General features: G+C 42.3%; 1 protein-coding gene across 1 annotated transcript in view; it reads right to left on the reverse strand.

The window, feature by feature from the left end:
* Positions 1-22,162, reverse strand: part of map3k15 (mitogen-activated protein kinase kinase kinase 15) — a 197,411-nt gene that overhangs the window by 81,608 nt on the left and 93,641 nt on the right. The window contains exons 11-14 of the mRNA XM_068039951.1: positions 18,863-18,912; positions 13,844-13,939; positions 8,989-9,073; positions 7,218-7,351 (exon numbers count right to left, since the gene is read on the reverse strand). Of these exons, the coding sequence (XP_067896052.1) occupies positions 7,218-7,351; positions 8,989-9,073; positions 13,844-13,939; positions 18,863-18,912 (365 nt within the window). The remainder of the gene's footprint in view (positions 1-7,217; positions 7,352-8,988; positions 9,074-13,843; positions 13,940-18,862; positions 18,913-22,162) is intronic.

Consider the following 22,162-nt stretch of genomic DNA (forward strand, 5'->3'; position numbering starts at 1 on the left):
CGCTTTAAGAGTGATGTCCCTTTAAGAACTCAGTATGCTCTTGAGTTAAGTAGCAGGATTTAGTCATGTGACTAAAAGCCATCATCACTTTGCAACTGTAAAACCCTAGACAAAGGTTATGTCAATAGTTTGCTCTGTATTGTATATACTTGTTTAGCTGTTAATAAACCTTTGAGAGACCTTCAAGGAACTGGAATCCATGTACCTCATTGTGTTGCTTAAGATAACACAAAGAAACACTTGACAACAATCATCTTGCTGTTTGTGGGATCTTGCTATACGCAAAGTGGCTGCAGCGTTTCCTACATTACAATAGTGATTATATTTCTAAAGTATTTCATTAGCTGTAAAGAATTTTGGGATGTCCTAAGGTCATAAAAAATGCGATATAAATGCAAGTCTTTCCTCTTTTGTAACTATCATAGCTCCGCCTTCCTCTCTATAAAATCAATAGTAATGATCAATTTTCCTGATTAACACTGCTTTGGTTGCTACTGACATGTAGATTGAAGCAGAACAGCACTGGTGACCTGGCAGTAGTGTGATTTATTGCTCGAAGATTGATTTCCCATTAGCATAGATGTCTTTTTACTGAGTTTTGCTGATTTATTTAGCTATAAATAAATAATTGGCATTCAGTTATACTAGCTGGCCAAAAAGTTTCCTGTTAAATGAAATCAAATTTCTGAAAGCCAATTTAATGTTTATATCCATTCACTAATCTCTGACTCCTTGGCAGTGTCAATCTCTAGTTTTAACATAGAGTGTTGATTCAAATAAGTATTGCTTTCAGAATTCAGATAAATTATTGCTTTCAATTCTACATCAATGGGGTATTGTATCAGTGATTTTTTTGCTGAGGGTATCATAGAATGACACAGCACAGAATTTGGCCATTCGGCCTGTTATGCCTGTTCTGGAATAAATGTGAATTGGTGTACTTAAAGTGTTAAGATGACGCTGCAAATGCTTGGAATCTAAAGGCCCGGATGTCTGAGAAATGATTATTAAATGATTACTTCCTACAGATCTTGCATTAAGTTTTTAAAATATATTTTTAATATATTTCCTCTGCAAAACACAGGACAGATGCTTTGAATATGCTGAAAATTTAGAAGCCTTTGATTAGCTCAGGTGATGCCAATATTATACCCAGATATTACATTTCTACAATTTTAGAAGGCAGCAGATAATATGACGAACAGATTTCTGGTAACTTCACAAAACAGGACTCACAGGTCAAAGTCTGTACGCTTATAAAGCAGAATAAGATGTGGGTAAATAATGCAATGCTGTTCATCTGACTAGAATTGATGGCAAACTTTTGTCAATGGCTTGCTGCCTCACTTCCGAATCACCACAGTCCCTTGCTGTGAGGTATTGTAATCAGTTCTGCAGCAAATTCCGGTACAAGTTTACCACTGGAAGATCGGGGAGCACAACAGTCTAACTTAGATTGCTCGGAGCCAAATGCACTGTTCCAGTGCTTACGCTGTGTGGTGTAAATCGAACAGTAAGGTCTAAACTACTCCAAAGTAAAATGAATTGAGACCCTATCCTTAAAGAAGGCTCCTTTCGCGTTCACTCCAGCATCAGGCTGTATTTCGAAGATAACTACAGTGTGAGTATGAAGTGATGAATCTGTTTCACACTGACACTACAATTATAGTGCAAAAGCACCCTAAGTCTCGCCCTCAGAAGCACCCTTGGTATTATATCAACGTGAACTTTTACATTTCCTACATTGACTATCCTTAAAACCTCTCTGAATCAGACGTGCGACAAGCCTTGGCCTGTGGACCTCTAAATATTGGCAACTGATCTGAAACATTCCACAACTATTTTGCATAAAACCCTGACGGCCAACAGAGATAAAACTTCCATCCCATCAGCTTGGGTTGAATTTGAACTCCCAATCCAGATATGAAAGGAACATTCTCTAACTCACACCTCACATTGTGTATTCAATTACAGGGAACCCTCTCTCCCACTGAAGTGACAGTGCAAAAACAAAAATATTTATTAACACGAGTAAGTTGCCCATGTAGATGAAGATATTTTGGTAAAGAGTTGGAATGACCTACAGAAATTAGCTCCACAAAGCCACCTAGTGACCTACACTTACAACTACATTGTGACAGTTGACATAGGAAAATTCATAAGAACAAAAGAACATACATCCATAAGAACATAAGAAATAGGAGCAGGAGTAAGCCATTTGGCCCCTCAAGCCTGCTCCGCCTTTTAATAGGATCATGGCTGATCTGATGGTGGCCTGAACTCCACTTTCCTGCCTGTCCCTTTTACTCCCCTGTAGATCAAAAATCTGTATAACTCAGCCTTGAATATATCTAATGACCCAGTCTCCACTGCTCTTTGCAGTAGAGAATTCCGAAGATTAACGACTCTCTGAGAGAAGAAATTCCTCTTCGTCTCCATACAAATGGGAATCAAAGGTTGGCAGGAAAATCGGTAGCTGAACAATCGGCTACTTTCAAAGAAGAGAAAGTTCAGGCACAGTCAAGGTATATTGGGGAAAGGTCGGGAAAACAAATCCAAAACTCCCTGGATTACAAAAGAGGTAGAGATGAAGTTGAAGAAGAAAAAGTGTGCTTATGACTGATGTCAGGTAGATAATACAATGGAGAACCAGGCTGAATATAGAAGGTTCAGAGGGGAAATGAAAAAGCAAATAAGAAAAGAAAAGAAAGGGTATGAAAAGCTAACATAAAAAGGAATCCCAAAGTCTTCTGCAGGCATATAATGAATAAAGAGGTGGTAAAAGGTGGAATAGGACTGATTAGGGACCAAAAGGGTGATTTACGCGTGGAGGCAAGGGGAATAGCTGAGGTATTAAATGAATACTTTGCATCTGTCTTTACCAGGGAAGAAGATGCTACCGAGGCCATGGTAAAAGAAGAGGTAATTAATACACCAGAAGGATTTAAAATTGATAAGGAGGAGGTATTAGATAGGCTGTCTATGCTTAGAGTTGATGAAGCACCAGGACCGGATGGGATGCATCCAAGGATACTGAGAGAAGTGAGGGTGGAAATTGCGGAGGCACTGGCCATAATTTTCCAGCTTTCCTGAGACTCATGGGTGGTGCCAGAGGACTGGAGAATTGCAAATGTTGCACCCTTGTACAAAAAAGGATGTAAAGATAAGCCCAGCAACTACAGGCCAGTCAGTTTAACTTCGGTGGTGGGGAAACTTCTAGAAAGAATAATTCAGAACAAAATTAATAGTCACAAGGACAAATGCGGGTTAATTAAGGAAAGCCAGCACAGATTTCACAGAATCATAGAATTACTGAATGTGTTAAGGGAAAATCATGTTTAACCAACTTGCTGGAGTTTTTTGAAGCGATAACAGAGAGGGTTGATGAGGGCAATGCTGTTGATGTGGTGTACATTGTCTTTCAAAAGGTATTTGATACAGTGCCACACAATAGACTTGTAAGCAAAGTTATAGCTCATGGAATAAAATGGACAGTAGCAACATGGATATGAAATTGGCTGAGTGACAGGAAACAGAGAATAGTAGTTCATGGATATTTTTCGGACTGGAGGAAAATTTGTAGTGGAGTTCCCCAGGGGTCAGTGTTGGGACCCTTGCTTTTTGCGATATACGTTAATGACCTAGACCTTGGCGTACAGGGCACGATTTCAAAATTTGCAGATGACACAAAAACTGGAAGCATTGTGAACTGTGAGGAGGTTAGTGTAGCACTTCAAAAGGACATAGACATGTTTGTGGAATGGGTGGAAAGTGCCAGATGAAGTTCACTGTGGAGAAATGTGAAGTGATTCATTTTGGTAGGAAGAACATGGAAGGACAATATAAAATAAAGGGTACAATTCTAAAGGAGGTGAAGGAGCAGAGGAACCTGGGTGTATATGTGCCATTGAAGGTGGCAGGACAGGTTGAGAGAATGGTTAATAAATCATACAGAATCCTCGGCTTTATTAATAGGGACCTAGAGTACAAGAGCAAGGAGGTTACGTTGAATTTACAGAAGACACTACTTCAGCCTCAGCTGGAATATTGCATCCAGTTCTGGGCGCCACACTTTAGGAAAGATGTGAAGGCAATGGAGAGATTGCAGAAATGATTCACGAGAATGGTTCCAGCGATGAGGAACTTCAGGAATGAAAATAGATTGGAGAGGTTGGAACTGTTTTCCTCGGAGAAGGGAAGGCTGAGAGGAGATTTTATAAAGGTTCAAAATCATAAAGGATCTGGACAGAGTAGATAGAGAGAAACTGTTCCCACTCGTGAAAGGATCGAAAACCAGAGGGCACAGATTTAAAGTAATTGGCAAGAGAAGCAAGAGCGACATGAGGAAAATTGTCTTCACACTGCGAGTGATTAAGATCTGGAATGCACTGCGTGAAACTGTGGTGGAGGCAGGTTCAATTGAGGGAATCAAAAGGGAATTAGACTGTTATAGGCAAAGGAAGAAGGTGCAGCATTATGGGGAGAGGCGGGGGAGTGGCATTAACTGAATTGCTCATTTGGAGAGCTGGCGCAGCACGATGGGCTGTACCAATTCTGGGATTTTGGGAGACCCCTTAGTTTGAAACTGTACCTCCTAGTTCTAGATACCCCCACAAGGGGAAACATGCTCTCAGCATCTACCCTATCAAGCCCCCTCAGAATCCTATATGTTTCAATAAGATCACCTCATTCATGAGTGGGTATTGGCCCAACCTGTTCAATCCTTCCTCATAAGACAATCCCTTCATTACAGGAACCAACCTAGTGAACCTTCTCTGAACTGCCTCCAATGCAAGTATATCCCTTTTTAAATAGAAACCAAAACAGTACACATTACTCTAGGTGTGGTCTCACCAATGCCTTGTACAGTTGTATCAAGACTTCACTACTTTTAAACTCTATTCCTCTTGCAATAAATGTCAACTATCCATTACTTGCTGTACCTGCAAGCTAACTTTTTGTGATTCATGTGCAAGGACACCCAGATCCCTCCATACCCCAGCATTCTGCAGATTCTCTCCATTTCAATAATATTCTGCTTTTCTATTCTTCCCACCAAAGTGGTCAACCTCACATTTTCCTACATTATATATCTGCTATATCTGCCAAATTTTGGCCCACTCACTTAGCCTATCTATATCCCTTTGCAAACGCTTTAGGCTGGATTTTATCCTGCCCTTGGAGATGGGAACAAAGGCAGGCAGGCACACAAAATGGCATGGGCTGGCATCAGGCAGCGTGCCCAACTTTGTCCTGCCCCCATGCCATTTTTTCCTCAGCGAGGAAGTTGGAGAATGGCCCGCCTATCCAAGGTCAATTGAGCCACTTAAGTGGCAAATTAAGGGCCACTTAAGGGCAGCTTCCCATCTCCGCTCCCATTTCTTGAACCCTGGAGGGGCCCACTGTCATGTGGAGACACCGCTAGGTAAGACCAGGTGGCCTCCTAGCGGGTTACGGGGAGAGGGGGGGTCCCGCTTCTGGGGACAATCCATGGCCCATGGAGGGCCTCCCTGGTGGTGATAGATGCCCCTGCAGCAAGACTACCTCTCTGCCATCACCAATTCCCCCCCACCCCCTCACTGGGGTCTGACTGACTGGCCTTGGAGACCCTGACCCCACTTACCTGCACCCCGTGGTCTCTTCCATCTTCGGCACTGCAGGCCTCCTGAAGATGGTTGGGCCTAGGACACTACCCTGAGGAACTCCTGCAGTGATGTCCTGAAGCTGAGATGATTGACCTCCAACAACCACAACCACCTTCGTTTGCACTAGGTATGACTCCAACCAGTGGAGAGTTGTCCCCCGATTCTCATTGACTCCAGTTTTGCTTGGGTTCCTTGATGCCATACTCGGTCAAATACTGCCTTGATGTCAAGGACAGTCACTGTCACCTCACCACTTGAGTTCAGCTCTTTGGTCCATTTTTGAACCAAGGCTGTAATGAGGTCAGGAGCTGAGTGGCCCTGGCGGAACCCAAACTAAGCATTGGTGAACAGGTTATTGCTAAGCAAGTGCTGCCTGATAGCACTGTCGACAACCCCTTCCATCACTTTACTGATGATTGAGAGTAGACCAATGGGGCGGTAATTGGCCAGGTTGGATTTGTCCTGCTTTTTGTGTACAGGACATGCCTTGGGAAATTTTCCACATTGCCGGGTAGATGCCAGTGTTGTAACTGTACTCGAACAGCTTGGCTAGGGGCGCAGCAAGCTCTGAAGCACAGGTCTTCAGTACTATTGCTGGAATGTTGTCAGGGCCCATAGTCTTTGTAGCATCCAGTGCGTTCAGTTGTTTCTTGATATCACGCAGAGTGAATCGAATTGGCTGAAGTCTGGCAAGTGTAATGCTGGGGACTTCAGGAGGAGGCCGAGATGGATCATCCTTTCGGCAGTTCTGGCTGAAGATTGTTGCAAATGCTTCAGCCTTAACTTTTGCACTGATGTGCTGGGCTCCCCTTCATTGGGGATGGGAATATTTGTGGAGACACCTCCTCTTGTTAGTTGTTTAATTGTCCACCACCATTTACGATTCTCAATTAACAAGAATGACTGAATAACCTCGCAAGGTGGAAAAGGAACGCTAACTGTCTTAACCTCGTCAACAGTCAGGAAGAACTCTGTAATGCAGATGCTAGTAGCAATTGACTCACAAACCTAGCCACAGCTCCTGTCTCAGAGTACTTATCAATGTGCCTTTTTTAAAATATTCTTTCATGGGATGTGGGTGTCACTGGCATGGTCAGCTTTTGTTGCCCATCCCTAATTGTCCTTGACAACTAAGTGGCTTGCTAGGCCATTTCAGACGGCAGTTAAGAGTCAACCAAATTGCTGTGGGTCTGGAGTCACATGTCGGCCAGACCAGGTAAGGACAGCAGATTTCCTTCCCTAAAAGACATTAGTGAACCAGATGGGTTTTTACAGCAATCAATAATAGTTTCATGACACCATTACTGAGACTAGCTTTCAATTCCTGATTAAGAGATATACCTGCACCAGCACGAAGGGCTGAATGGCCTCCTTCCTTGCGGTATCATTGTATGATATACAACGAACATTCAAGCATATCGACAAGGCACCCCTCTCGGTGTATGTAAATGTTTTGTGGTCATTAACCCTGATATATCTCATAAAAGAGCCAGTAGCAAACTTCATTTACCACCGGTCTATATTTGTATTGACCCAGGAAAACTAAGCCACAAACAGTTGTCCAACACTCACCTGCTATCTTTCTCTGGTACTTCTTTGATTGCTATTCTCACTTGATTGCTGAGATCCCGGCCAGCGTAGACCACTCCGTATGTGCCTTTACTTAACACCACTCTTTCGTCAGTATCCTCATAGTCATACTCATACTGGAAGGGAAGGGAAGGGAAAACACAGTTAGCCATTGGTGGGACGTTGCAATTGTGGCTTCACTTCCTACTCCAAAGACCTGAGCACAAAATCTAGGCTGACACTCCAGTCCAATACTGAGTGGATGCTGCACTGTAGGAGGTGCCATCTTTCAAATCATACATTAAACTAAGGCTGGTATGTCAGGAGAAAATAGATAGACATAAAAGATCCCATGGCACTATTCAAAGAAGACCAAGGCACTTCTATGGGATGTCTTGCCCAATATTAATCCCTCAATCAACACCACTAAAATAGACTATCTGGTCATTATAACGTCACTGTTTGTGGGAACTTGCTGTGTGCAAATTGGCTGCCATATTTGCTACATTACAACAATGATTGCTTTTTAAAAAAAAGTTCTTCATTCACTGTCAAACATGTTGGGATGTCCTGAAGTTGTGAAAGGTGCTTTATAAATGCAGGTGTTTCTTTAATAGAAATAATCTCCACAAATATGAAACAATTAGACACAGATTTTTGGGCCCCTCAAATTCATGGGTCCTTGATTCTGGTGAAAGTGCTGAGATCAGCCTGCCGGGAACCTCTATGGTTATCCAAGTATCTGGGGTCAGAGGTCAGGGATGGGGGGTGGACAAGGTTCACCTGACCGGTGGGAGAGAGCACCGTTGTGGAGACTAGCCATTCCATTCAATTGCAGCAGCTCCAGTCAAAATAACAGAGTTGCAATGGGGCTATAAGCTCCCTCTTTGAAGGAAGCCCATCAGGCTACAAGGAGATCTGTTGTCTTTGGGGGGAGTCCAGACCAGGAACCAGGCCTGGACTCCAGGATGGGACCTCACATCCATCAGCTGAGGCCAAAATGAATGCCTGTTTTCTCCTAGCTTATTGGCCACCTGGAACAACCCAGGCCAGAGTCAAGAAAACTTGAAACTTGTAACTTGGGAGTTCCCTCTCCCTGGCATGGGGAACATGTTTAGAATGGGTGGAAGATCAACCACAAAGGGGACTTTCAGGAAACTAGCAGTTCAGGTTGAGATCAAGCGTATCTGGGTCCTAGCCTAATTTGCAGACTTTGGGTGCTGTTCCAGAGCATAATATTTTTGAAACATAATAGGTGTTGATCAGCAACTGCATTGTGACCACAAGTTTATTTTCATCATATTTCACTGTCAGACACACGGGGCCAAATTGGTCATCAGCAAAAGCTTGAAATGAGTGATAGCAGAGCAACAATTGTTTAACACCATGCCTGATTATCTTTTCTTTTCACGGTTGCGCTGAAGACCAATTTCACTTCATGAGACCATATTTAAAGTGAACTGCTTTTCCTCTATTCCCATTTTCTATTATACTCCAAAGAAGCCTCAAGGAAAGGACCAGTGATGTCATAATGTTGTCCTCTGAGTGACACGATTGCCATGAAAATGCTCTGTATGATTTGCGTAGACAAATGCTTCATACAGCCATCTGAAATGCCTCGCTAGTATTTTCAGTATAGAACCATGCACAGATCCCTAGCACAGAACCTAGCACCGAACCTTGCACAGAATTTTTTACAGATCTCTGATCATATCCTTGCACAAAGCTCAGCAAGAGACCTGCAGCCGCCATGAAGGACTGTTTACCATCATACCTCCAGTGTGTCTCCATCAGTGTCGCCCTCCAGATCCCCCCCGCTTGCTGCTTCATCATTAATTTCCTTCACCAAGTGACAAAACCTAGAAGATGGTTACAAAACAATTCAGGGTGGGTGGCAAAGAATTTAAAAGCACCCAAATGGGAGGGAGATGTGGTGTAAAATAATATTAATGCAACTTGGTTAAAATAAATTAAAAACAGAGAGAATATGAAAATTCACAGGCTTTCTGATACGTTCACACAGTCTCTCTAACAGAAGGCCCAGGAAAATAGGAAGATAGTAAAGATGGATCCGTGGCTGGAGAGATGCTGCAGGAGGAAGCGCTATAGGTTTTTGGGAAATTGGGACCGGTTCAGGGAAGATGGGACCTGTATAGGCCAGATAGGTTACACCTCAACAGGGTCAGGACCAATGTCCTTGCAGGGCAGTTTTCTAGTGCTTTTGAGGAGGGTCGAAACTAACTTGACAGGAGGATGGGAATCAGGATGTAACATTAGAAAGGAAAAACAAGGTACAAAATGATTGGGAGAGACAGATTGCATTAAAGTAAGAAATATAAAGGCATTAAGTGGGGTCAGAGTAAGAGGGAATGCAATAAGGTCTAAATTAGGTTTACAGTGCATGTATGTGAACATGAGTGTGGTAAATAATGTTGGTGAGCTGCAAGCACAGATAGCCAATTGGGAATATGATGTTGTGGCAATAATGGAGACCTGGCTCAGAAAAGGGCAGGACTGGGAACTAAATATTCCTAGATACAAGGTGTTCAGAAAAGACAGGGTTGGAAAGAAAATAGGAGGGGTGCCAGTATAGATGAAGGAGAATATTATAGTTCTGGAAACCGAGGATGTCCTAGAGCAGCCAAGGACAGAATCTACTTGGTTAGAGCTTAGAAACAATAGAGGTAGCATTACACTTCTGGGTGTATTCTAAAGGCCACCAACTAGTTAAAAAGATATAGAGGAATAAATTTGCAAGGAAGTTACAGAGATGTGCAAAAACTATATCGATATAATGGTGGATTTAATTATCTTAATATAGAGTGGATAGTAAGAGTGTAAAGGGCTGAGAGGAGAAAGAGTTTTTAAAGTATGTTCAGGAGAATTTTCTTGATCAGTATGTTTCTAGTCAACGAGGAAGGAGGCAATGCTGGATCTGGTTCTGGGGAACGAGGTGATTCAAGTAGATCAACTGTCAGTAGAAAAACATTTAGGGAACAGTGATCATAGTGTCATAAGGTTTAGGTAAACTATGGAAAAGGATAAGGACCATCCCAGGATAAAAGTCATTAATTGGGGGAGGGCCATTTCAGTGGGGTGAGAACAGATCTGGTTCAGGTAAATTGTAATCAAAGATTGGCAGGCAATACAATGAAGCAGAAAAAGGGTACATATGATACATGTCAGGTTGATAATAAAAGTGAGAACCAGGCTGAATATAGAAAGTTTAGAGGGGAACAGAAAAAAACTAATGAGAGAAACAAAGAGAGAGTATGAGAAGAGACTGGCAACTAACATAAGTCTTCTAAAGCCATATAAATAGTAAAAAGGTAATAAAAAGATAGAGGCTGATTAGGGACCAAAAAGGGGATTTATGCATGGAGGCAGAGAGCATGGCTGAGGTACTAAATGAGTACTTTGCATCTGTCTTTAACAAGGAGGAAGATGCTGCCAAATTCAAAGAGAAAGAGGAGGTGGGTAAGCCACTGGATAGGATAAAAATTGATAAAGAGGTATTAGAAAGGCTGGCTGTACTTAAATTGATATGTCACCAAGACTGGATAAAATAGGATAGACTAAGGGAAGTAAGGGTGGAAATTGCAGAGGCACTGGCCATAATTGTCCTATCCTCCTTAGATATAGAAGTGGTGCCAGAGGACCGGAGAACTGCAAATGTTACACCCTAGCTCATAAAAAGGTGTAAGGATAAGCCCAGCAACGATTGGCTGGTCAGTTTAACCTCAGTGGTGGGAAAGCTTTTAGAAATGATAAGCTGGGACAAAATTAACAGTCACATAGACACAAGTGATTTAATTAAAGAAATCCAGCACAGATTTGTTTATGGCAAATTGGGTTTAACTAACTTGATGGAGCTTTTCGATAAGGTCACAGACAGGGTTGATGAGAGTAATGCTGTTGATGTGGTGTACATGGACTTCCAAAAGGTGTTTGATAATATGTCACATAACTGGCTTGTCAGTAAAGTTAAAGCTCATGCAATAAAAGGGACAGTGTCAGCATGCATACAAAGTTGGCTGAGTGACAAGGAACAGAGATTAGTGTTGAACAGTTGTTTTTCAGACTGATGAAAGGTATATAGCGGGGATCCCCAGGGGTCAGTCCGAGGACAACTCCTTTTCTTGATATATATTAATGACCTAGACTTGGGTGCACAGGGCACAATTTCAAAATTTGTAGATGACACAAATCTTGGAAGTATTGTGATCTGTGATGAGAATAGACTTCAAGAGGCTGGTGGAATGGGCAGACACATGGCAGATGATGTTTAGTGTACAGAAGTGTGAAGTGATACCTTTTGGTAGGAAGAATGAGGAGAGGCAATATAAAATAAAAGGGTATAATTCTAAAAGGATGCAGAAACAGCGGCACCAGGGGGTATATGTGCACAAATTGTTGAAGGTGGCAGGGCAGGGCAAGGCATATGGGATCCCGAGCTTTATGAATAGAGGTTTAAAGAGCAAGGAAGTTATGGTGAACCTTTATAAAACCCTGGTTCAGCCTCAACTGGAGTAACGTGTTCAATTCTGGGGACCACACTTTCGGAAGAATGTGAAGGCATTAGAGAGGGTGCAGAAAAGATTTACGAGATTGGTTGCAGGGCTGAGGGACTTCAGTCACGAGATAGGAGATGCTGGGGCTACTTTCTTCAGAGAAGAGAAAGTTGAGAGGAGAGATAGAGGTGTTCAAAATCATGAGAGGTCTGTACAGAGTAGATTGGGAGAAACTGTTCCCATTGGTGGAACGGTCGAGAACCAGAGGACACTGATTTACGATGAATGACAAAAGTACCAAAGGTGACATGAGGAAAAACATTTTTGTGCAGTGAGTGGTTAGTATCCGGAGAGCACTGCCTGAGAGTGTGGTGGATGCAGATTCAACTGTGGCTTTGAAAAGGGAATTGGATAATTATCTAAAGAGAAAAAAATTACAAGGCTAGGGTGAAAGATCAGGGAGTGGAACTCACTGAGTAGCTCTTGCAGAGAGCCAGTATGGACACGAAGGATGAATGGCCTCCTTCTGTAGTGTAGCCATTCTATGATTCTATGAAAAGGGACCAAGGCCCCAAACATCCTGCAGCAGAGGTAACAGAGTCTATAAGGGGTACTCCCTATCCAGCCTCCTGAATGGCACAGATATGCCCTCCTGATAATTAAAGGAGTTGATAGGGTAGATAGAGAGAAACTATTTACTGCATTGAGGGTGTCCAACTCAAGGGCCATTTAGTGGTGATATCAGAAAGTACTTCTTCACAGAAAGGGTAGTGGAAATCTAGAACACTCGCCCCCAAAAGTTGTGGCTAGATCAATTGAAAATTTAAGTACTGAGATTGATAGATTTTTGTTAGATGAGGGATATGGAACCAAGGCAGATTGATGGAGTTGAGGTAAAGATCAGCCATGATCTAACTGAATAGTGGAAAAGGCTCAAGAGGCTGAATGATCTACTGTTCCGTTGTTTCTCGGGAGGATGGAGTCTGGGAAGGGGAACCATGCCAGGAAAGGAGCCTAGGCCCCTGAAGAAAATCTATTTCACTTTTTCTTTATGATCAGCTCCATTTGTAAATGGAACAAAGAGTTCAGGGAATCCTTTCTTTGAATGGAAATGAGGGGGTAATGGGGGTGAGGGGATCCCTCCCTCCGCAGAGCTGTGCCTTATGTGGATTGGTGCCATGAATCTATCATGACGTGGGTGACTGTCAGGCCCAAGCTAATTAGATGCCCCCCCGGATCCCATGTATGCTGATGTGGTCAACAATGGAAGGCACCATTTGGTGCAATGCCAGCGTCACTGTCAGCATTAAGCCCCTAAACAATTTCAAGACAATGGAGCAGAAACTGGTAAGTTTCGCCCCTAATCCAGCCATGTGCCGTGCATGGTCCAACTTGATTTTCCAGTTTTACAGCGGCTGAAAGGAGATTACCAAAGAAATGGTGAGGAAAGTTTTTCTCATTCCTCTCCTGGTAGCTGGGAGGAGCAGAATGCCTTGTCTCTCCAAGGTTTCTCCCTAGAATGGCATGGCTTAGATTGCGAACTCACCATGGTGGGAAAGGAGAGCTGGAAAGTGTATCCCAACTCACTTTGAGGACGCATTTGCAGGCGAAGTAAAGATGGGGGATTGTTGTAACTTAAAGGGTTATTATCCATTGGTAAGTTGCCTTGCAAAGTTAACAATGATGTTGTGATCAATACATAGACATCTCAGATGCAACGCGAGTAGAAACCAGCTCCATAATGCAGAAAGTACATATATTACACTTAATTAGGAGAAAACTTTCTCTGGCAGTAATACAAGTAGAAGGGGGGTAATTCCGACTTTGGATATAATAGTGTAAAATGGGTGATTAGACAGCAGCTGCCTGTTATACATCTCTCCCCATATTTATTTCCATATGAAAATGGGGAGAGATGTATAACAGGAAACTGATCTGATTTGGCCATTTTACATTATTGCCCAAGGTCTAAATTACCCGCCGTCTCATGCATCACTCCCCATTGAAGCAGTAATAGGTCTTTAATAATCAATCACACGACTATGACAAGGTGGAAAGGGTACAGCTAAAACAGAACTCTTTCTCACAACAATTCCAGGCAGTGACGGGTCACCTCACCTGCTGCACTGTGTCTCTGTGGAGAAGTAGATCTGAAAATCATCAGAGTTGTCATGGAAGTACAAAAAGCAGCAGCGCTCATCACATTTGGATATGCTGGAATGAACAGGGAGAGAAATACCCATTAAGATTCATATTGTGTATCACTAAAGTTAGTGACATTCAAACTGAGGTGCATGAGGGAGAGCTGTGATTTCAATGCACAATCTGACATTGTACAATCCTACATTACAACAACGACTACACTTTTAAGTACTTCATTGTCTGTAAAGCATTTTGGGATGTCCTGAGGTTGTGAAAGACGCAATGTAAATGCAAGTCTTACTTTCTTACTATGAAACAAATTGGAGGGCCTGATAGCCAAGAGAGACATACCATTAAGCTGATGGGTTTAGCCTGCAATTTCCAGCATTCCGCATGAAGGTGTCCCGCCTTGTTACAATGGTAACACTTAGGCTTGCGAACCTCACCCTCAGTATCTTCCTTTCTGGCCTGAGGAGGAGATCTCGGGGCATTCACAGCTGTACCTTCTTGTCCCCGGCTACTCACCATCCTTTCACCCTCCCACCTTCTATCCTTCTCGGGTTTGTGGGGGTGACGGACAAAGGAATTGGGCTTGTAAACAAGTTCGTAGTCATCAGCAATTTCCACTCCTATCTGGCCGTTGAAACTTTCTGGTTCTCTACATGGGTTCTTACTAACGGAGGGAGTGAATTTTTAAATTCTTCCAGGAGAATTACTTCCCCAAGGTTCTCATACAGGGCCTCTAGCTTTAATGTCCATATCTAACAATCAAAATTAATTTGCTTTACCCTCTCAAATTCTATATAAGTCTTTCCTGACAATCTCCGGAGGTTCAGAAATTTCTGCCGGTAGGCTTCAGGGACCAACTCATATGCAGAGAGAATAGCCTTTTCTGCCATTTCATAATCTGCAGAAGCCTCCTCAGAAAGCATGGCATAAAGTTCATGAGCTCTTCCCATCAACCTGCTTTGCATAAGCAGTGTCCAGCTTTCCTTCAGCCACTTCATCTGTCTGGCTATCTTTTCAAAAGAAATGAAAAATGCCTCGACGTCCCTTCCTCAAACTTTGGGAGACTTGTACAAATTTAAACAGCTCTCCACTGGGTCCTGGGCTGGAGTTAGATCTTTTCTCGCCAGAACTTTCACTGGAGTCTTATTTCCATCTTTTTAAATTCAAATTCCCATCCTTCTCTTTCATTTGCCCTTTCCTCTCTGTCAAGTTTAAGTTCTTCTCATTGCCAATTCTCTATCCTGTTCAAGCTTAAGTTTTTCCAATTCTATTTCTTTTTCTTTGTCTTTGTCAAGTTCAAGTTGACTTATCTGTAACTGAATTTTAGCTAATTCAACTGTACTACCATCTGGGTTCCCTTCTTCTTGTTCCAATTGTAAATGGTTTTCTATTACTTCAATTATGTCTGCTTTCCTAGCTCCTTGTTTTAACTCTACCCCCAATTTTTCAGCCAATTCCTTTAGTCTAACCTTGGTTTTGTTTCTCAAATCACTCAGGGATACATCCCCCTTCCCCAGAAAGGTCATAGCAACCAACAAAGATATTCTGGCAGTGAAGACTTTATTGCACAAGAAACCTGTTTTTTCCTTTTTCAATTATTATTACCCCATTTACAATTGTACGTCATTGGCGTTGGGTTACGCCGCAAAGAGCCCCCAAATATATGTTATGACCAAGGTGGGAGGAATGCACTGTTTTTCTAGTTTCACTTCTCCACAGGTCACAACATATATTTAAATTTTTTCCCCAGTTGCCGATGCGGTCAATCATAGACTCTAATTTTATCCCAAAAATAAAACACACCAACTAGGTTTCTTTAATAAACAAAAACAACAAAATTATCAGTTTATTAGAAAACAAGTCTTAACCAGTAAAGAAGAAAAGCATTAACACACAGACTGAAATATGAAAGTTCACTTATTACATTAGACACATACACACACACGTTAACCAAAAATAAATAAATTTTCTTTTTAGAGCCCTATTACAAAAAAAGGCGAAAAAGAATACTTTGGCCCAACACTTGCTAATTCTTGAAGAAACAGGAAAAGATATGGAAAGATGTCATATGTCCTTTTTTCTGGTTTGGCGTCCCAAATACGTGTAGACGGCTGTCACTGGGATCTTCCTAGAACAGTTCTTTTCAGGTGACATCAAAGATCAGTTTGGGCTACTTTTCTAGGAGAAATGCAGCAACAGGGGTTTCAGTATGTTTCTTATACTTGCTTCTGTAGGCTTCTTAAAGAGATGGAAAAACTGGCAGGCTTTTTCAAAGAGCGGAACAGGCTGAGTTGGGGTTTGTCCTTGGCAGGTTGATTCTTTAACTCCTTTTCAAAACTCTGTCCATCCGCCAACTGCCTATCCAAAGCGAAACCAAAAACATCTCAGGATTCAAGCCTCCTGATCCCAACAAATCTTGACCTGTTGCTGTAAACATCTTCCCCAAGTCAAAAAAGCCCCCTGTTGGGTATTTATCTAGCCGAATTGTTTTTTTTCGAGAGATGGCATGGACTCTAAAGGCCTTCTGTGCTGTTACCATTCTATGATTCTAGGGAGCCCCAGGTATCCTTTTGGGGCTATTAGGAGCACCTCTACTCCTCTTAATTCACGAGAAACCATAAAAAATTAAAGATCGTTTAGAGGTGTGAGCCATGAGTCAGTTGGTAGCACTCTTGCCTCAGAGTCAGAAGCTGGTGGGGTCATGTCCCACTCGAGAGACTTGAGCACATAATCTAGCCTGATACTCGAGCCCAGTAGTGAGAGAGTGCTGCAGTGCTGGCGATGCCTTCTTTTGGGTGAGGTATTTAAATAAAGCTGGGTGCAATCCCAATGACATCATCAGAATGCAATACTGCTATTTCAATTAGGACCCCATTACTCTAGAGCAGTTGGTCTTCTGGTGCCTGAATACAGGCAAATGAAAACAGTGGGGGATAGGAACAATCCCTCACCATTTTATCCCATCCACCTGCAAAGTCCCCACTGGCTGGGGGGGGGGGGGGCGGGGTGGTAAAATCAGCCTTCTATACGTTTTCATTCAGTCTATTGGATATGTAACCTTAAACCATTCCAATCAGATTATTGTTATGGCCAGGTGAGGAGGAGGTCCGCACAGGGTTTGACCGCACAGGGTTTATTCCTTTTATAAACAGTGATTGTGCTGACCACCTCAGTGAGTGTTTTAACTTTTACCTTTAACGTGATCACGAGAGACCTTTCTTGAGTATAAACAAGAAAGAGGTGAGTTTATTATACTTAACAATCTAAAACCGATCTAGAAAAAAAAGTAAATTTATGTTACACATTCACACACACATTCACACACACATTCACATGCGACACACAGACACAAATAGATTACAGAGGGAAAAGTAGATTTTGTGGTTGGATTAGAGTCCAGAATAAATGGAAATTAAATACACAGTCTGTGAAGTTGGATGATTAAGTGGTCTTCCAGCTGAAGTTGTATTCTTGAAGTCTTTTGCTGGTCAAAGTGCACTTTGTGGCAGGCCAGTTTGGCTCAAGGCTTTCTTGGAGGCAGACTACCCCTGGTCTCTGTCTGTATTAATCTGTAGGTTTGGAGGGTCCACAGTTGCAGCCAGAGTTCAAACTTGTGTTATCTGGAGAGAGAGGGAGAGGGGGAGACACATGGCCTTTCTCCTGCTGCACAGTCTGAGTTACTGCCTGTTTGTCTTTGTTTTAGCTTTCACAGAGATGGACAGATGGTCACATGACAGCCTCAGTGTATTTACTGGAACCTTCTAATGATATTCAAGATTCAGAATTGGCTCTCCAGGCCCCAGGATGCCAATATTTACATTTGAAGGGGGTTTGCTCTTTCAAAGTCAAGGTGTTAGGATTGCCTTGAATGCCATGCTAATGAAGAAATTTTAGGTAATTCAATCACTTAGAGCAAATCATTGTTCTGGGTCCATGCTGCTCAGACCTCTGTCTGCAGTTGGGTCTTTGGAATGTGTAAAGGTGTTTCAGATGCAAATTGCGGTGGCCATCTTGGCTGCCAGTTTTTCTTTTATGTTAGCTGCTGGATTTTAACCCCAGACATTAAAAGTTTAATGTAAGTTTCCAACCGATGAATTAAAAATCCCTCATTTGGCATATTGTGTTTTCTTGACGTCATTTTCACATACTTACAGCCAGCCTTCTGGAGCACATATATGTAGCTACTACTGGTAAAGACTAAGTGACAAAAATTAGGGGAACAAGAGTACAGGTCTGAGAATATCCGAGAACTAGTAAGGTGACAGGAGATAGCACTGTAGCAACTGTGATCTAGAGTTGAGTGGGAAAGCAGGCAACAAATTGAAAAGCTCTATCTGGAAAACTGTCAACTCATGAAATATAATCCCTGGTAGTTTTGCAAAAGACGACTATGTCACCACCATGTGCCGATGTGACGTTGGATCAGTAAACTAACTTGGACTTGCACAATGTCTGTGAGCACTGGAGGGGAGGATCTCTTGGAGGTCAAAAAGAAGCTGAAAAATTGAAGGGGATATCAATTTTGTTTAAAAGTACATTCTTCAAGCAGATGAACGCCCAAATCTTGTTCAGACAATGTAGCAGAAACAACCCCTATTTGCTGCTCATCCAGATGTAGCATTACTGGGTGAATTTTTTCACAGTACATCAGCACATGACTCAGAAAATATCAATTTAGAGTTGTGTTTGTGGGGAAGCAGTTACATTTTATTGACTTTTAAACTGAGCTAAATTCCCCTTTAAATTCTAACAACAAAAACACTTACAGACAAACTTGGGACAAACATGGCATCGGGCTCAACCAACCACTCGATCGCATTGGCAGTTCAACCACAATGCCTGTGTACCAATTTAAGCATGTAGCCTGAGATTTTCTGTGCCAGTGGAGTGGGATAGGAAATGCATACGCAGACATTCACCTTTTAGAGCAAGGTTATACTCCTGATTTTTGCTTTATGCAATACAGGTATTATTGTGCACACTCACCTTATTCCTTTAATGGATGAGGATGTAAAATTCCATTCATGAATCCCCTTCTGTTAGAAAGGTAAAAATATGTACATAAGTTACACAGAACAATGAAGCAATAACAATAAATGCAATATTAATGAAAATGTCCCACTGTTCTAACATCGCTAAATATGAAGTGTCTTAATGGCCAAGAGTTTTAATAGTTAAAAATCCATAACAAATGGAAGAGCCATATCTAAATTCGTGAATGTTCTCCAGTATAATGTATCAATAACCCATCAATTCATCTTCTCTAAATACAGAGCTAAATACAGAGCTTAATGCTGACTATTTGCTTACTCTCATCTGATTGGCTTCTGTAAGTCTGACTGTTAATTCCAATGTGTGCTTGCAGTAACCTGGCTACGGTGTGTATCCAGTATAGTAGAGACACCAAGATTGGAAAGTAAGAAGTGATGTTGAACACAGTGGAGTATTTATTTGTCACTTGGCACCTCTGGTATGAGCAATAGCTATATAAATCATATGCATCTTCTGTAGAAATCCATACGGGTTCCAATATGATTGCATGTGCGTATGGCATTGTCACTGATGCTAACCCCAACGTGCTTCTTATGTGAACAGCAATTAATGAACTGAAAAATTCGTGTTTGAATTTCTGGGAATTCTGATTTTTGGGCTGAGAAAATCAAGTATCTTAATTTGTTTGACATTTAATTCCTCGGTCTTTTTTTGCTAGGTTTTTTTCTAGATTAACAACTACAGCACTGTCAAAAAATAAAGCTTATTAGCTTACAATGGGCATCACTGCAGCCTAGAGCGAGTCTAGTGTAGTAGTGTGAAGTGGCTCATGTTATGGTGAAACATACCTTCAAGTCAGGTACCGATGAACACAGTGAACACACAAAAACAATGGGAAATGGCCAGCTGGTCCATTGGCCTTTGACAAATGGAGAGCCATGCCTAAAATTCCTGAACATTCTCCAGTGTATCTATGTATCTAGGACCCACGCATTCATCTCCTCTAAATGCATGACCCCTCATTGATCCACCTCAAGCAGTGTCCTGAGGGTGGCCAAAAAAAAATTCAGCCCAAATATGTTACATACTTTCAGAAATTCATCAATGACTCTTAAAGGTGATCAAATAAGTTCCAAAATAACATGGTGAGTGGGAGGCACATTCTCCCCCAATACACCCCACTTTTTAAATGTGGTTTTGTCAGCAGACTCAGGAATGCCTTCATCTCCCTTTTGAATGCTTGCAGCAAATCCACACTCACTGTACAAACCAATAATTTGCCCTATGGGTCACTTACCCTCTGCCAAAAGAAGATCAATTCTAGTTCTACACTGATGGAACCGATACTCACGTCACCTGATCCTCCCTAATCAAATAGCCTATCCACCTGGACCAAATCTAATCCTTTCATTATTTTAAACATTGAAGTGAGTCAGCTTGAGTTTGGATGTTTAGTTCTGTGCAGGAGCATAAATGTCCGGAACTGATTTCCTCAGAACAAAAAAAAAAGGACAAAGCTCTGATTATATCTGAATATATAACAACAACCTAAACTGGAACTACAACCTTATTGTAAGGCAGATTACAACTATGTTTGACACACCCCTGGAGCATATTGCAGAGCCCTTCCCAACCTGTCTAGGCAACAAAAATGGTCTTTAAGACTCTGATGGTCATTGCATGTGCCTTATTCAAGCAATCCTCTGTTGCTATTTGCATAACTCTTAGTGGAGTTATGGATGGGAACAGGTGTTTGACTTTTTTACTCTGAAGGTATCTGTTGACATGAGGTGGATTTTCTGTCAAAGCGCGCAAAGTAATATAGACACCACTGATTGCATCTTGGACACTGAAAAAGCCAGCAACCTTGTAAAGCTGAATGGCCCTATCTCTTGCTGTGATGCTGGAGTTGATGAACTGCCCAGCCCTCTTATAGAGTGTGTCAGTCACCTGACCAATGCATGGCCATAGTGCAGAAAGGTCAATATTGTGCAGATCCCTATGAGGATCTGAAGCAATGCTGTTCTAAAAAATTTCCATCATTGCCACAGAGAGCAGTACAGGCAGGTGAGTGTGGCTGCAGGCCCTCATACTGTAAGTGACAGAGGTGCTCTATGCCAAAGATCAATCTTCTTATGCACATCTCCTCGCAAAAGTCCTCATATGACCCGTACTGCCTGTATGTTATATGGAATATCATGCCTTGCAAGGCCTGATTGGATGTAGGATGTGTTCAAAATCTTTGAGTGGTCTGACGCTGTCAGAAGCAGTGAGAAACAGGTCCAGGTCTAGGTCAGCAGAACGGGAAAAACATTGCTGAAACAATGTTTTACTGTCTTGTTTTCGCTTTTATTTTGAATTCGGACAGCAATTGTTCAGGATTCTGCCATTCACACCTCCTCTTCGGGACCTGTTTTGTTTCTTTACTTGTCCAATTACCACTCCCTTTGGCCTTGCACCACCAACCCTTTTATCATTTAACCTCTCCTGCCCTCCATCCTATCACAGATCTTCCCATTTGTCCTTCTTCCCACCTTCCCCCTTTTCACTTGCATAAAACCTATTACAGTTGAGCTCAAGAGGTGAGGCGAGAGTGCCTCAAGGCAGCATCTGATCGAGTATGGCATCAAGGAGCCCGAGCAAAACTGAGGTCAATGGGATTTAGGGGGAAAACCCTCTGCTGGCTGGAGTCATACCTAGCGCAAAGGAAGATGATTGTGGTTGTTGGAGGTCAATCATCTGAGCTCCAGGACATCACCGCAGGAATTCCTCAGGGTAGTGTCCTGGGCCCAATCATCTTCAGCTGCTTCATCAATGACCTTCCTTCAATTATAAGGTCAGAAGTGGGGATGTTCGCTGATGATTGCACAATGTTCAGCACCATTCGTGACTCATCAGATACTGAAGCAGTCCATGTAGAAATGCAGCAAAACTTGGACAATATCCAGGCTTGGGCTGATAAGTGGCAAGTAACATTTGCGCCACACAAGTGCCAGGCAATGACCATCTCCAACAAAAGAGAATCTAACCATCTCCCGTTGACATTCAATGGCATTACCATTGCTGAAACCCCCACAATCAATATCCTAGGGGCTAGCATTGACCAGAAACTGAACTGGAGTAGCCTTATAAATACCGTGGCTACAAGAGCAGGTCAGAGGCTAGGAATCCTGAGGAGAGTAACTCACCTCCTGACTCCCCAAAGCCTGTCCACCATCTCCAAGGCACAAGTCAGGAGTGTGATGGAATACTCTCCACTTGCCTGGAAGGCCGCAGCTCCAACAACACTCAAGA

This window comes from Heterodontus francisci, chromosome 10 (assembly GCF_036365525.1).
Source record: "Heterodontus francisci isolate sHetFra1 chromosome 10, sHetFra1.hap1, whole genome shotgun sequence".
In the NCBI taxonomy this organism is placed as follows: Eukaryota; Metazoa; Chordata; class Chondrichthyes; order Heterodontiformes; family Heterodontidae; genus Heterodontus; species Heterodontus francisci.